This window comes from Chelon labrosus (assembly GCF_963514085.1).
Source record: "Chelon labrosus genome assembly, chromosome: 5".
Taxonomy (NCBI): domain Eukaryota; kingdom Metazoa; phylum Chordata; class Actinopteri; order Mugiliformes; family Mugilidae; genus Chelon; species Chelon labrosus.
Genome location: NC_140341.1, coordinates 23,185,653 through 23,201,309, shown reverse-complemented (window position 1 = coordinate 23,201,309; position 15,657 = coordinate 23,185,653). Strand labels below are relative to the sequence as shown.

The 15,657-nt window shown below is 39.7% G+C and overlaps 1 protein-coding gene across 2 annotated transcripts; it reads right to left on the bottom strand.

Annotated features, from left to right (window-relative positions):
* Positions 1–2,118: 2,118 nt before the first annotated feature.
* LOC311488279 (ras-related protein Ral-B) lies at positions 2,119–14,214 on the bottom strand. 2 transcript variants are annotated; one of them, XM_084544894.1, is made up of 5 exons: positions 13,953–14,025; positions 6,283–6,462; positions 5,560–5,768; positions 4,592–4,769; positions 2,119–4,147 (listed from the first exon to the last, which is right to left on the bottom strand). In XM_084544894.1, the coding sequence occupies exons 2-5, from the start codon at positions 6,394–6,396 to the stop codon at positions 4,025–4,027; spliced, it is 624 nt and encodes a 207-aa protein (XP_084401020.1). In that variant the 5' UTR covers positions 6,397–6,462; positions 13,953–14,025; the 3' UTR covers positions 2,119–4,024. The 2 variants fall into 2 exon arrangements, with proteins under 2 accessions (XP_084401020.1, XP_084401019.1); XM_084544893.1 differs by lacking the exon at positions 13,953–14,025 and adding an exon at positions 14,078–14,214 and having other exon boundaries at positions 2,120–4,147.
* Between the last annotated feature and the right edge of the window lie 1,443 nt (positions 14,215–15,657).

Below are 15,657 nucleotides of genomic sequence, written 5' to 3'. Positions count from 1 at the left end.
GAATAGATCTGTACTGCTGCTGAAGACATCGCCTATACTGAGGACCTGCAAAGGGATCACTTTACTCTTTTTTTTTTTTAATGGCAGGCAATATACGTCGCAGATCAAGTGTTTTTTTTTTTTTTCTTTCTTCCACTGGCATCATTTGTGCTGTCATGTGGAGCTGTTGATAGTTTTGCTATTACAGCCAAACAATGCAGGTTGAGGCAGTGTACGGTGTTTGTGACAGACAGATGGGTTTGCTTTCTCCCACTGACAGAGATAACAACAACAATATACTGCCTAAGTGACTGACATAAGGTCAGATCTGATTCATTGTCGCGGCCCTTTTTAATTCTTTTGTGCTGCTGCTCATATAGAAGAATGACTAATAGTTTTCATTTCCTGCCATTTGTATCAATGACTCTTATAAGATGCGAATGTACATTAGTATGGGGGTTTACATCCACAACAGGTAATGTTGACCTGATGGAAGCTAAGTGATCCTAAAAATTAAATAAAACCCTTTAACTGATATTATCACTAATTGTGTGATTGCATTGTAATTAATAGAAATATAGCCATTAATTCTGCCTGAACTAAATGTTTAACAGGGGCTGGTGAACACTCATTCACTCGATCAACAGTCACCGGTGAATGAAGGCTAGTGGTGGAAAGCAGAGTGGGGGCTCTAATGATGCAGAGAGCAGCGAACGGCAGAGAGGGTTTGCGGAAAACCAACACTGCCATCCCATGGTCAAAGAGCGAACCATAGCCTCTCCTCTGAGACGCACCGTGCAGACAGCAGGATGTGGCTCAGTCGCTAAAATAGGAGTTATTCTCTGTCCATTGCATTTATCTTATAGGTCGAGCACAATTCCACCGAGTCTGTTTCTCTTTCTGTATAATGAAGGACTGTGATGGTGCTTTATCACTTGAACATCCTCATCCCCAACATTAGCTCAGATATAATGAGGGTTACTCAGAGGACGGGGCCCCTCTCTACAGAATGATAAAAGACCAGAGAGTGCGCCGGTGACACAGCATCGGTCATTAGCCAGGCTCACTTTGCCCTTTCATGTATTTCTAAATAAGTGCCTTCCTGTGGGTTTAACAGACCACCTAATCTGCCTACTTAGAGGTGCAGGCAAAGAGTGGAAATCCAGAGAGGTGAGTGTCAGGCAGGTAAATGTGCTTATCTGGGCTGTGACATGTTCAGCTTCTCTGGTGGAAATGCTGCCATGGGCTTTCAGACCTTGGTAGGCCTCTCCAGTGATATAAATTATGGGGGATTAGCGTGTTTATGTGAAGTGTGGGGCAGTGGCTTCCATTAATGTTACAGGCTCAAATCCCCACAGCACTTCTCTCTTCTCACTCCCTATATAAAGCGAACACTGGATTAAGAATTCACCTGGTGTTTGGCCAGTCTGATCGATACTTGTAAATATACAATTCTTTCCAAAAGATCAGTCTTATCTCTGATGCTGTAAAGATGTACGGCCAGGAGCTGCTACGCTACAACAAATGGGCGATTGATTGAGGAAACGAGGGATATAGGAGTGTTGACCCCAAAGGGTGACTTAATGTTAAAACTGTGCTGGAAAAGATGAACTCTACACTCCCAGATGATTATAAAAATGTCTCAGGGAACCTGCAGTAGCTACAGGAATGTATTTTAAAATAAAGCAGAATCAGGTCTCTATAAGCTCACTTTTGAGAAAGAGATGTCAATAATCCCTAGAGGAACATCCCAGGAAATGGTTTTGGGAATTTTAGTCATTTTACAGTATTTAGTTCTTAGAACCAAATGGATTCAGCATATTAAGACTAAAACACAAGCAGCTCGCTCACATCTAGAGGTCATTAAAAGACAGACATCTTCCCTTCATTTTACACAACACCAAGGGAAGGCACTTCCTCTTATCCTTCATACGAAAACTATTTTCAAAGTGATATATGGTCAGTCTTTGCCTGGTGATGTAGTCAACCCTGTTTTCACACTGTGAAATGAGTTTCACTGACCTGGCCACCCCCGGGGGTTCAGCGACGAGAGCCCACGCCTGGTTTATCTCGAGGGCGGTGTTATACAATTCCTGCCATGTAAGATAAGGCTGTAAGGTTAATATAAATGGTGGCAGTATATCACTGTCAAGCTTTAAGAAAAACAGGCCGTTGGCACTCTTCTAGATGGCAGAGGAACAATCAATGCAAAGTGAGTAACTGCTGGGTTACTTGATCAAAGTGGGGCACAGGATGCCTCAGAGGGACTAAGAAATGACAGCCGTAACATTTCTGTTTAGTGGTTAATGCCAATGTGACTGTATAGGGTCCATACAGTAAAAGAGCAGTTCAATACCTTTACCTACCAGCAGAGGGCAATGTGAACCACTAACTTTAATGACGTACCAATATACAGCAAATCAGTTGCTGCTGAGTTGTAATATAAACAAATTAATGTAAACAATATTTTGTTTCACAGACAAAATAATTGCCACTAATTACAAAGGAGAAAAAAAAGCATTTATTCAGCAGCAGTGTTGCTGCAGAAACAGAAGCATAGTCACAGTAGTAGGCAGTTAAAGAAATGAAGGGGGGCATATTCCACAGAACGACGTAGGCAGTGGTAAACATCTTGTTTACTGTAGTACTTGATAGAACAAGAGTTAAAAGTTGGCGTCTTCATCAAATTAACTTAAGGTTGTAGATTTATCTAACAAATGTACGTACATACACTCCATTAATCAACATACATACTGAACATCCACAAACATAGTTTGATTTGTTGTGATTTTGTTGGCACAGACTGCTTAAAAATCTCTAGAATGACTCCACTCAGTATGAAGTCTGCTTCTTAGGTAGTGGCAATGTAGTGCATGTAATTCACAAAGGACTAACAGAAACATCAGAATTATTAAGATTGATAAAACATTACGGTTTATGATGCGGAAGCAGGGTTGCCTCTCGGATTGTCAACACCCATCTCACAGCACAGGGCCAGCAAAGACCGAGAACCGTCGAGTAAGACAAGAAAGTATCTGCGCTGTGAGAAGGTCAGAAAGGGCTGAATTACACAGATATGATGGAGCACCATAAAGAGGTCGGCTCTCTCCTCTCAGTAACTCCTCATTTACCAACAACAAAATACCAGCAACCACATTACAACTGTTTTTCACAGCTTCAAAATACCTAACAAACGTTAAAATATCTACATGAAGCTCTGTGAATAAGTGATGACACCCTTGACAAAAATATCATGCAGCTTTCCTCTTGAAAAACTGCAAAGCATCTTATGATTGATTTGTGGAAATCTTGTCAGGGCTGATAAATTTGCCAACCAAATAAAATAACCCTGTTTGGCAACAACTCTTCTGATTAAATTGTCTGTGGTCTGAAAATCCCAAATCCTTGGATGAAGAAAGAAGAAGAAGAAGAAAAAACAGTAAACCCTGTCTCAAAGATGAAAACTATTCCAAACACACACAGATCTTGTAAAGACAGGAGTCTGGAGAGACCAATGGATGAGGGCTACAAGTGTCACTGTTAACGATTATTAATTTGACAGACAGCAGCATTAGCGTTTCTTTGAATTGATGAACACAGACTCAGGGGATCTATACCCTGACAAAAAGAATGCATGTTAAGATTTAGAACAAGTAAAGAAATGTATGGCACTGTTTACTTGACAAAACACACTGAACCTAGGTCAAAGGCAGTAAAATCGCTGAGTTAAACAGTGGAGCATGTCTTGAGCAGCAGTTAGTGTCAGTGGCAGTTTGGTCATTGGCTTACTGTGAGCCATCGAGTACTGCAGTCCACGTCACAGTCACAACAGTGGTTATCTTCCATTGAGACAGTAAGTCAAGAGTTTGTTAACTGAAATTGGCAAGAAATTGTTTGAGATTGTTCTAGACACTAAACTATAACAAGCTATTAAAAAAAATCTAATCAAATTTCACGTCATTAAATGCCAGAGGCAAGGACAAAGACGTTGCTTTGTTCCCCAGCATTACAGTCGTATGGTGGCTTGGTAATGTCCATGAAGAGTTCAAAGTAAACAGCATCTCTCTCTGAAGCTCTTCTTGTTCTTCTTGTTCTTTCCTTTTCCGTTTTTGTCTTTGTTTTCTGCCATTTTCTTGCCTCGAACTTCGCGCATCAGGTCAAAGAATACCTGGACAGAAATCAGTCAAGAAATGTAATGACATACGAGAGCAAGTTTAGTAATGATGAGGTGAAAAAGCCTGGATTTAAATAAATAAATAAATAAATAAATGTTGGTCAATAGTAAAATTTGGTAAATGTTCATGTTTATATTCCCATCTTTCTGATTGGTCACAAATTCATTCTGCAGCACAACTTCAAACATACATAAAGCCTGTTATAAAGAAGTGCCTTCAGTCAGAAGAAGAACAAGGATTCCAGCACACATCATCATCGTATCAATGTGGGATCACATGAAGTGACAAATCCACATAACAATTATGGCAAGTTAGCAGAGATGCCTGGAGCACCTTAAAAACCAGTGTGCTAGCCAAACAAGCCATTTTAAAGATGATTAAGTTAATTTTAGAGTGAATAGTTCTGTATACTAAGTTTGATGTGTGAGGTGTCGCACCTTGTCGACGTTGGCTCTGGTTTTGGCTGATGTCTCCACATACTGGACGCCCCACTCCTCTGCCTTCCCACGGGCCTCGTCCACAGACACCTGCCGACGCTCCTCCAGGTCTGACTTGTTCCCTACCAGCAGCAGAGGTATCTTGTCCTCTTCCGCCTTCACCCGCAAGATCTGCTCCCTGTCAGCACAGCACACATTGTGTATTTCAGGCATTTTCACAGGCTGAATTGTGATCATGGTTGAAATACAATCTTAGCCCGATCAATTTAAGAAGGAAAATTCTTTGCACAGATCCTAACAGACAACAGGCTGACATTTGTGAGGGCTGATTAGCACGATCAGTCAAAAACTCCCCATTGTTTTCATTTAAATTGCTAAAACCATTTCTTAATTTGCAGCACGGAAGGTGTCAAGTTATAATTTGCAGACTCACAGCGAGTGTTAGTGAGAGAAGCTGATGTGTTGTACTGCAACATTTGGCAGGTGTAAATGATTCTCCAGTGCTCTTGACAAAAATTTGCATGCAAGTCACAGCACTTTGATCATGCTGAGGATGTTTAAATCCTATCCAAACTTATCTACTACAACAGATCCACGCTGACACTCTTCTCTCTGCAAATGTTCCATAACACACTACAGAATAACATTAACGCAAAGCTGTGGTTCAAGTTCTATTCTCTAAATGCAGAGCAATCTACTTGCTGTATATGGATTTGCACTACTAATTTAGGACTGGATACTAACTGTCACTTATGTGTCATTTCCTGGACTGGGAATGGAGTCAAAAAAACTATTTTTTATTGCCCACTATGCACACATGCTAAAACGAAAATGTAATTAATGAGAGTGATATCTATTATAACAGTAATTAAGAGCCAATAACAGCTGACTAATCTGAAGCTATACATCCTCTAAGATGAAGGGGTTAAGCACCAATTGCTGCCAAATTGAGATGCGTGCATCAGTACCTGAACTCAACAGTGGCAGTGAAGGACTCATGCTCTGTGATGGAGAAGACCAGCAGGAAGCCCTCCCCGCTGCGAAAATAGTTGTCCCTGATAGCAGCGTAGTCCTCCTGGCCGGCTGTGTCCAGGATGTCGATCTGGACCTCCTCCCCATCCAGAACCACCTTCTTCCTGTAGCTGTCCGCCTTGGTGGGTTCATAGTCCTCCACAAACTGAGGGTGAAACAAATCATTTCTTTAGATATTTTGAGACGACGCTACAAGCTGCATTCGTATGCATAATGTATCAATGAAGCCTGAGCAGTCATTCAGCTGGTGTGCGCAGCAACACTGACTAAACAGCACATGACGCACATGACTGAGAAATTCTGCTGATATGCCTGGGAGCTGAACCTCCTCACTTAAAAGTTGTTTTCCAAAGAAACACCTGCAGTCAAGGTATTTTTCAAAGACTCACTTTGTTAACCTTTTAGTAGTTTAGTAGGACCTCTATGATGGAGGAGCTGCTGTATTAGTCACATTTAGCATTCTTATCCAAAATGGTAAAGCTGGTAACAGTCAACATTTCCGATAAAAAAGGCGATACATAGATTAGAAAATTGGAGATGTTGTAAAATAAAGGTAACTGGAAAAATGTGTGCAGGTGATTCCTGTTTACTGCCTCTACTTCTACCATGGATACTTTCAACAGAAGTTTTAAGTTATTTATAGGGCTGTGTTGACTTACCTCATCATACATGAACTGCAGGGTCAGGGCTGACTTTCCCACACCTCCACTGCCAACCATTATCACCTTGTGCAGTACCAGAGAGCTCTGGTTTTTACTTTTACTGGTAGCCATCACTGGATTGTTCTTTGTGTTTCTTTTACACACCTAAACACATGTGCACACACACACGGACACAACCTGTGAATGACAAGAGTAGAAATACATCAGTGCTTTTAGAGTAAACAACCGGCACACGTCGTCAACACGAATGTGTGGACAAGTGCGTGGAGAGATGGCAGTTGTTACTTAACAGCTTCCACGGTGACAGTAACTGGCTGTGCCAAGGCTCTAGGCTTTGCTCCAACAAATCTTGAATCTTAACCTTCACCGTTTCCATTAAAGTGCCAAATTGCCTACTCATGAATCCTAGAACTTTATAAAGTTCGCCATCAAAAGGTCATTGCAACTGATCAGAAGTAATGAAGCCATCATTATCCATTGCGAGGCAGCATTTACGAATGCATTAAAGTAGACCATCGTGTGCTAAACTCGTTAAAAAGAACGGAGGTTTGACTGGCCATCTATCTGCTCTTTAATGGCTCTGCCCTCAGAAGGTGAAAGCTCAGTCGATTGCTTTTGCCTGACTTCAGGATCTTCTGTCTCTGTCAGATACAACTTCCAACAGAGTTCAGAGCGACCATACTATAACAACCTGCCAGCCTGCCATGTCGTCAACTGGACAGACGTGAAGCATTATTCAAACAGACTTTATCCACTGGCGGTACATATTGCAACAGTGCTATGTTGTTTATTAAATATTTGACCATCTATTCAAGAAGTATGGAATTGTAACAAATAAAATGTTTCTCAGCTCATCAGCTGGTAATTAATAGTTACAGTTAATTAACAGTACCTAAACATATTCTAATACGGGGTGGGTGACATATATCAAACTAGTTTAATTTATGAATGATATGAAAAATGCCTAAATTGTCTCTGTTGTCACTTAAATTAAACATGGGATATTTAGCTAGCCTCGTTTTCTTTTGTTTGCACTAGCACAAACGTGATTATGAGCACATGATGAGAATAAAGGATTCAATGGCCACCCTTTAAGCTGCAAGTTAGCAGCACTGTGCAATCAATTAAATGTTCAACTAATTATTCAGAGACTGGCTGTGTCATTTCACCTTTTGTTTCGATTAGATGTAGCCCGTATCAGAGAATGCATCTTAACCCACTGTGACAGTGTCTGAAAGACAAACCTAATAGCCAATATCCTGTGTTCTGACTCAGCAGAAGTTAATGCCCATTGCTTCCTAGCCAATAGCCAACAGGGCCAATTTCACCGCCTGATTACTGATTAACATTTATAGCATTCAGTGGCATTCGTTAATCCTCATCTATGACTATACAATGTTTAAGGTGTGGCACCAACTACTGTAGCTGAACAAAGAGCCATCTACTCACCTCACTACCAACTATGTACAGTGGAAGTGTTGAAGAGTTGAGCATCTGACATAATATCAGTGAACAGACAGACCAGGGTCGCAACTCTGTCAAATGACTGAATACTCTTGTAAAATAATGGGAGCCAACTCCTTCTTTCCTCTTAACTTTGTTTCTCTAACATGTTCTCTCGGTTTCTGTAGTATGAAAAATTCTTCCCTGCTCTTGGTCACACTAACTGGAGCGCTGAACTGATTCATTGCATTATTCATTGTGTGGTCCTTCCCTAAGAGTAAACATTTAATTTCAGCTCATACAGATTCACAACAGTGCATGGAGAGTTCAACAGACAAGGCTGAGGAGAGAAACCGTTGCTGAAAAAGGACTCACACTTTTCACATTAAGCAGCTCTTGACAAATGTGGAAAAAATGTCACAGCCTCACAGAAACACACAAACAAATTCCAATTCCTGGTGAGAAAATCTATAGCAACAGTTTCCACATTAAATGTGCAACTGTGAATGTGAGAATTTGCTGCAACATTTCTTTGCAGTGTCCAAAAGCAGAACACAAGATTTGCATCACATTAAGCTCCACTTCACCGTGCCAGTCATACTATGAAGGCTGTTAATGCTGAGGATGTGGCATCATGGTTCCACTCTCCCTGACTAGGAAGTGAAGTGTGACCTGTGCTCTTCCTGTCTTTGTTATCAGTAACCAGGCTAGAAAGGGCTCATAGGAAGGATACCCACACAAACATTTGTGAAACTCAGCATTTATGAATCGGGGTCACTGTTTAAATTATTCACTTGTAACCCACTTCCCCATGCACATGCACAGACACAGACTCCAGTGCTCTAAATAAAGCAATAACAGCTAATAAACTGAAGGCACAATAAAAAATGATTTGCACAAGTGCTAAGCGCAAACTTTCCGTAGGAAGTTCAAACTGAATGGGAGGGGTTCGGTCATATTTCCAACAGCTGCACTGCAAAACAAATTATGAAGGCAACTGGCAAAAGGGGAGAGAGGACAAATTAATATTTAGGGAAGCCCCAGATATGGAACTGGACTCCTGGTAGTGGTTCTTTTTAGAGGTCATGGGCTTATGGAGAAGGAGGGATACAGTCCACAAGACCACTCCAGTTGCTAGACTGCTGAAATATAGATGACACCAGGGTAGTGTGGGCAACAGGAATTCATTAGGATTCCCTTTGGAGAATGCCCCAATATTCCTTCACACTCTAACAACAATGTGACAAGGTTGTCAGGACATAAAGATACTAACAGACTGTGTGAAACTAGCCATGCTGACACTGGCCAGCCTTGCAAATAGAGAATTTTCTGTAAGCCATACTTCAAACAATAGGCACCAACCAAAATCATCTTACCTCAATTCTGACTCTTTACTGTAACTAAAATCTGGACTGATATAAACTGACCTTAAACACTTAATGTGTTCATACTTTGGCAGATGTTCAGATAAGTGCAGCTCACTTTGTATATGACTAAACCCTCTCTCATGTATGCAGAGGCTAAGACTTGAACTAGTACAAACACAGCAAAAGTTAGCGAAGTTATGGTCAAGCTCTGTGTCATGCACTGAGGGAAAGTGACTTCATATGTGTGCAAATTCAAAACGTCTTAGTCATAGAGTACTGGGAGGGAGCATGAGGATGCTTCTCTCTCTCTCTCTCTATATCGCAGGGCTGAGGATATTTCCTTTTCCCATCCGACAAGGAAAGCAGGGGATTTCCAAGTATCTGTGAAGGAGATTAGCTGCTTCTCTCATCATCAGTACCGGTCACCAGAGTCAATCAAAACACTCTACGGTGGCCTAGTGACTCTGCAGTGGAATAGAAACACTCCTGCATTGACTGATTCTGAGAAGAAATATGTTGAAAGGTCTCTAAAAATATTTTGATATTCATCTTACTATGTAACTGCCTCTCCATTTTCACTCCACTAATTCTTGTTGTATTTAAACAGATCCTCCCATAATAATTTTGCTGCCACCAAAGTGCTCACTCACTAAAACAACAACTACAAATCTAAACTCTTATTGTGTCCCATGCAACGTCTACCATTCCCAGACTGTTCTCTTACTCTTAGTAAATGTGAAGGAAGAGCTTAGCCCCGGGAGTCTGGACAGCTATCGAACTAGTCATAATTACATCTTGCTGTTGCCAAAACAACAGAACCTAGTTGAGTCACGTCTGTTGTGTGGTAAGTGTAAGAATGGACCTTCTTTGGCACAGAGAAAGGAATTCAAGATCCTAAGGTTTGTTTATCACAGTGCAACCAACTCTGCATAAGAGAACAGCAAATCCCTGTAGGGACACTGTGATATATAGCTGTTGTAACGGTCACTGCCAGCAGAGATCAGGAAATGATTTACTCTACTGAAAAAGAAAGCATACAGCAGCAAAGAAGACATTTTCAAAAGCACCCCTTAATGCATACTAACACCCCTCAGCCAAGAGGTGTACAGAGGGGCCTTTGACAAAACTGGGCAGCAGAGACCTAAATCCTCTCCATGTTACAATCCTTCCTACTTCAGCAGTACTAAATAGATCACCTTTCAAATATACCTCTTTTTTTTTTTATTGTTGTTCTTTCTTATCTACATGGAAATTCATCAAAATGTGGTGGAAATGTAGCGCAGTCCTTACTGACTGTCACAACAACGACTGATGGAAAACATGGTCCGTAACACACAACAGATCTCCTGTCTAACCTCCCAACAGCTGACCCTGATGAACTTATCCAAACACTTGTCTTTCACATTTTCTAACTCACATTCCACTGGATTATTTCAAGATGGAGAATAGTTTAAATCCCAGCATACAATTGTAAAACTATTTGTTCCTGTTGAGTAAGTACCATCTAGCCACTAGTTATCAGCAACTTGCTATAACAGGCTCACTTGCATATCACCTACACCAAGACAGGGCCCTGTGGTGCCATCATGCTCTTGGTCTAGCAACCTCAATCGACTATGGAGACCAGCCCCCTGCTAGAACCATACTGCAGAGCATACTGTATCCTCAAGCTTAAACAAAGATACAGGTTGGATGAAATGGCGAGAGGGTACTCTGCCCTCTGATATCCAGTCTTTAGGTTTTTGCCACCAGTTTTTACTGCAATACATATATGGGCCATAAAATGTTGGTGAACCGATGGCCCTGTCTGGAGGATCACAAAGAACAGTCAAAGAGCAGATGTGCATGGCAATGTACACTTTAGTGGTAGAGAAAAGAGGCACATATCCTCTAAAGACCCAAACACCTTACCACACATTGTTTGGATATGGATACTAACATGATGAAGTCATGATGAAGTCATGTTAGCAAGCAAATGCCATTGCCAAATGTCAGACAAACTGAATAAAACTAAAACTCCATCATCAAGCACATACTTACAGTATGTCCATTAATTCAATTCAGGTGAAAGAAATTCATGAATCAAACTCTCTACCTCAAAATACTGTTCAGATGTACAACACTGTAACACCAAAAATGGATAATGTATAATGTATGTTAACTGTGCAAGTTTAAAATGAGGAAGAGAAAATGGTGCACGTGAAAAAGAAAGTGAGAGACACAACATAAAGAAAAGAAAAACTGAAACAATCAGTTTGGAAGAGCTGTTGGCTTATGTCTACTTTACAGGACAAGCACTTAGCTGTAGCTAATACTGCTACTGTAGCTCGCTATAAAGGGATTATCACACAGCTGGACTTGTGGATCAAGTTATGGTGTTCACTTTTGAATGCCGCAGTGATTTATCACAGAAATGTGTTGCACACAACATGGATATGCCATCATCTTTCCTAAATGTGCTTCACGTTTCTACTTCCCCATTAAAATAATTCTACTGCCATCAGAAACACTAGGAGGAAAGATTATCCCAAACTGATTTGAGCAACCACAGCTTTTGTGCACTCATCACTATGAGTGTACAAAACATTGTGGTTGCTATTATTGTTTTTTGTGGTTTTAAAAAAAAGTGATTTTTAAGGAGGCAAACGGTCTATAATGTAGTTCCTGAGACAGCCTAAAGACGAACAGCGCTCTGAGCACTGGATCACAGCGATAGGTTAACACATATGAAGTGATCATAGTTCTGCAAAAAATGATTTGCATAGCTTGTTCCTCTTTTTTGACAGAACACAGCTATCATATCTACTGTACGCAAGCCTGTATGTCAAACCAACAACAACTTTCAAAGGGGAATAATCACTACTCTAAATGCTTATTTAAATGTGGTATTAGACTCATAATACGTCAGATGGCAACAATATTTTTTAAATCTCAACAACTACTTAGCAGTTAGTCAAAGTGAATATATGAACCCCTTTTCTGCTGACTAAAGGACAGAGTTGATAATGGCTAGGAATGCAGTTACCTAGATCACTATATCCTGCATATAAGCACGGACTTTCCAAGTCAAAAAAGGGTCTCTCCATGTACTTCTATTGCTAATATAATTAGCAGATGTGCATGTGGTTTTGTAACTCAAGGCCAAGTGAAGCGGAGATTGTTGGTCATACTTTAAATTGCAATAACAGGAAGGGACCACCGGCCTTAGCTTTAAGTAAATCATTTCAGTGAAGATGATGACATGGTTTGTGCACCGAGATAAACATTTAACCATGTGGCCACATTTTGGATTTAAAGACTAAAAGTAAGAATGGTACAAATTCTATGCATACAGGGAGGAAACTCATAAGAGCCTTTCGAACTAATGCAATTAACTTGCATGAATAATGTGAAAATAAAAGCTAAACGACCCTCATCAAAACCAGTTAGCTCAACTGTCAGTTTGCGGTTCAGTAGGCAACAGGAGGGCACAAACATTGAGCTACCTGCTTTTTATTACTTAGGGCTAAATGAGTCCCATTCCGCATCTTTAATAACATTTGCTTAACCATGCAGAAAACTATTTTGGTTCCATTTCAGGCTGTTTTCTTGAAATCTGTGAAACAACAACATCTGAGCAAGCCATACAAGAGGCCCACAACAATTCCTGAACTGGTTTCTCTGAAACTATTGCGTTTGTGCTGGAATCAGCATCATGTTCATGAGCAGTTTACAGTGGGGCTGAAAGCAGAAAAGCTAGTGTTTTAGATGGTTTAAATTAGTCACCATCACAACACATGAACGAGGATGACGAATTGTGTATCAAACTTTATTTTGATACCAAAATAAAGTTGGTATTAAAGATAACAGGAAACTAGTGTGTGCAGCTTTTCCAACACTAACCATCCCCCCGCAAAGAAAAAAGTCTGATAAGAGCTGCAAACATTATCCGACACCCGTATGTTGACTGAATATATGTAAACATCCTTTACTGGCAACTGACAAAACTGCCTCCACCTTTAAATGACTGTACTGTTCTGTTTTGAATTGTCACATTTGACACAGTGACTGTATAATGACGATTAAAAAAGAAACCATCATAGTTTTCAAAGGAGAGTTTAGAAACAGATAGAGGCCCCACTCCCTTCCAAATAACACATTTATCTTCATTATTTCATTTAGCAAATAGGCCAGGGAGGAAGCTACGTTTGATAATCCCTGTTCTATGCCACACATAATTAACCAAGTCATTTGTTTGGGGAGGAACTAAGTGTGCGGATCCACGGGTATTACAGAAACTGTCCATCTTGCTGACAGAGAGAATTCCAACAACATTAGCTGAAGACACCGCGAGCTTGCTTGGGTGTGTCATCTCCTCCGAGGAAAAACTTTACAGCGCTGAGAGTCGCCCTCGACCTCAGTATACCTTAAAACTGGTCATTTTAACAGCTAATCAAACATTAGCTCACACACACGCGCCCGCGCGTTACATCCACAAGGTAACTGAACTCTCACTTTACACAGCAACAAAAACTCATAAGAACAGACTTTTGTTACCGTTACTGCTAACTGTACTACAGCAACACAATATATGAACACTAACAAATACAAACATCGTCAACACCTTTCATTAAAAGGTAAAAGAAAGAAAACTCGACGAGCGACGACTAAACACGAGCGAATGTCCACATGTATACGGCTAAACAACAGTCAAAGGTAGCTAACCATAACTTACCTAAGATTAATGCTAGCGTTATATTCTGACCGTTTAACAAAAGATAGCTATAGTATACACATAACTCAACAAAATGTACTAATATGAGCAGACATTTAATGTAGTCACTTATTTTTAGTTTAGTCTTCATGTTAAGCGGTCACCTCTTTGACTGCACCGGTCGCTCGCCCTTCCTTAAAACAGGTGTGGTAACGTTACTGTGGGTCTCTCTCTAAAGACCTTCATAGGAAACTAATTTCGCTCTAGTGAGAAAGTTCCGGAGGCTTACCAAAGCAGGATTCGTATTTCTGCCCTTGGTTGATGCTATCTTGTTGACTGCATTAATAGCGCAGACCGAGGCATTGGCTCTCTAGATACAAACCGCTCCTGCAACAAAAGCCCCACCTTCCGGATGTGAAGGCTGCGGAGGACCGGATGTGGCGTCACGGTCACGTCGCGTGACCGTTATCGTTTATTTTGATTTCCACTGAAGCGAGAAGGACTTCAACACTAGCCGATCAATAACACGACTCATATATTATTTTACAATAAATTATTACTTTATTCCACTGAAAGATGGAATAATGTTTTACTTACTTTGAATGCAAAGAATGTATATTATTATTATTATTATATGTTATTAGGGAAATTCAGCAGTCATAAAGCATTAAGTTCTAGGTCAAGCCAATCTTTTAAGTGATTTCTTATTGAATATGTAACTCATAAGAACGTAATTTATTTTATTTATATATACTAAAATATAATTTTGTCACAGATGGTCAATGAGGCCTGTTTGTTTACCACAATCATTGTTAATCTTATACTTTTTACACTGTTTTCAAACTGTTATGACCGATTCTTCTGTAAACTGTGTTCTAATTGAATTTTATATAAAAAAATATATTATTTATTTAGTTTTTCACTGAAGTTAGAAGGATGTCAAAACTCGTCTGATAAATGACACAACTCAAGTATTAATTTAAATTTGGAAGACTGAACAGAGAAGCAAGACTAATCTTTTTTTTTGATCGTTCATTCTATGTTTCTTTCTGGAAGGACTTTGAGAATTGTATATTATGTCAAACAACAAATATGATTTATGCTGAAGGATAAAATGTCATTTAACTTTATATGGGGGATTCCATATTCATAAAGCTAAATATAAACAAATGTTATGTAAAAATTATACATATGATTCATGTTGAAGGATAAATCTTCATTACATAATCTGAATATAAAAAAAGAATTACTATTGTTAAACTCCAAGATCAGCCCTACCTCTGCCCTATCTCTGTATTTCTTTGAATAACTTAGAGATACATGCGATGATTAAAATCTCTCATTATTTAGAGTTTCATAAATGTGTAGCTAACAAAAAGGCATTCCTTTTATTTACCTAGGATATCATTTTGTCACCAGTGGTCAAGGAAGACAGAAAATAATTGGACTGATGGAAATGGGACAGTTGTGACTTTTGTAGGTCATATTTATGGAGTGGAGAAATAATCTTTTCTAATCTTTATTCATGTATTTATTTATTTTTCTTACTTCTGCCATTAGCTTATGTTAAGTGATGCATTGAAGTTTTAACATGCAAGCAAGCTCTTTAACAGTAAAAAATGTAACTTAACACGAACCATGACCTTTAGCTAAACATTAACACCAGTTTTACTAACATTGCACATGTCCTTGTATGAAAACTCCAAATGTTAACATCACAGCCCTGGGGCTAGGTGCTATTTCCAACAAACAGCAGGTGAACAAGTCACCCAACCGTTATTGCCTGAGTAGACTGGAGCATTTTGACGAAACAATATTTTTAATTTTGGTTTAATTTAGCCTTAATGTTGCTGATGTAAAGATGAAAGT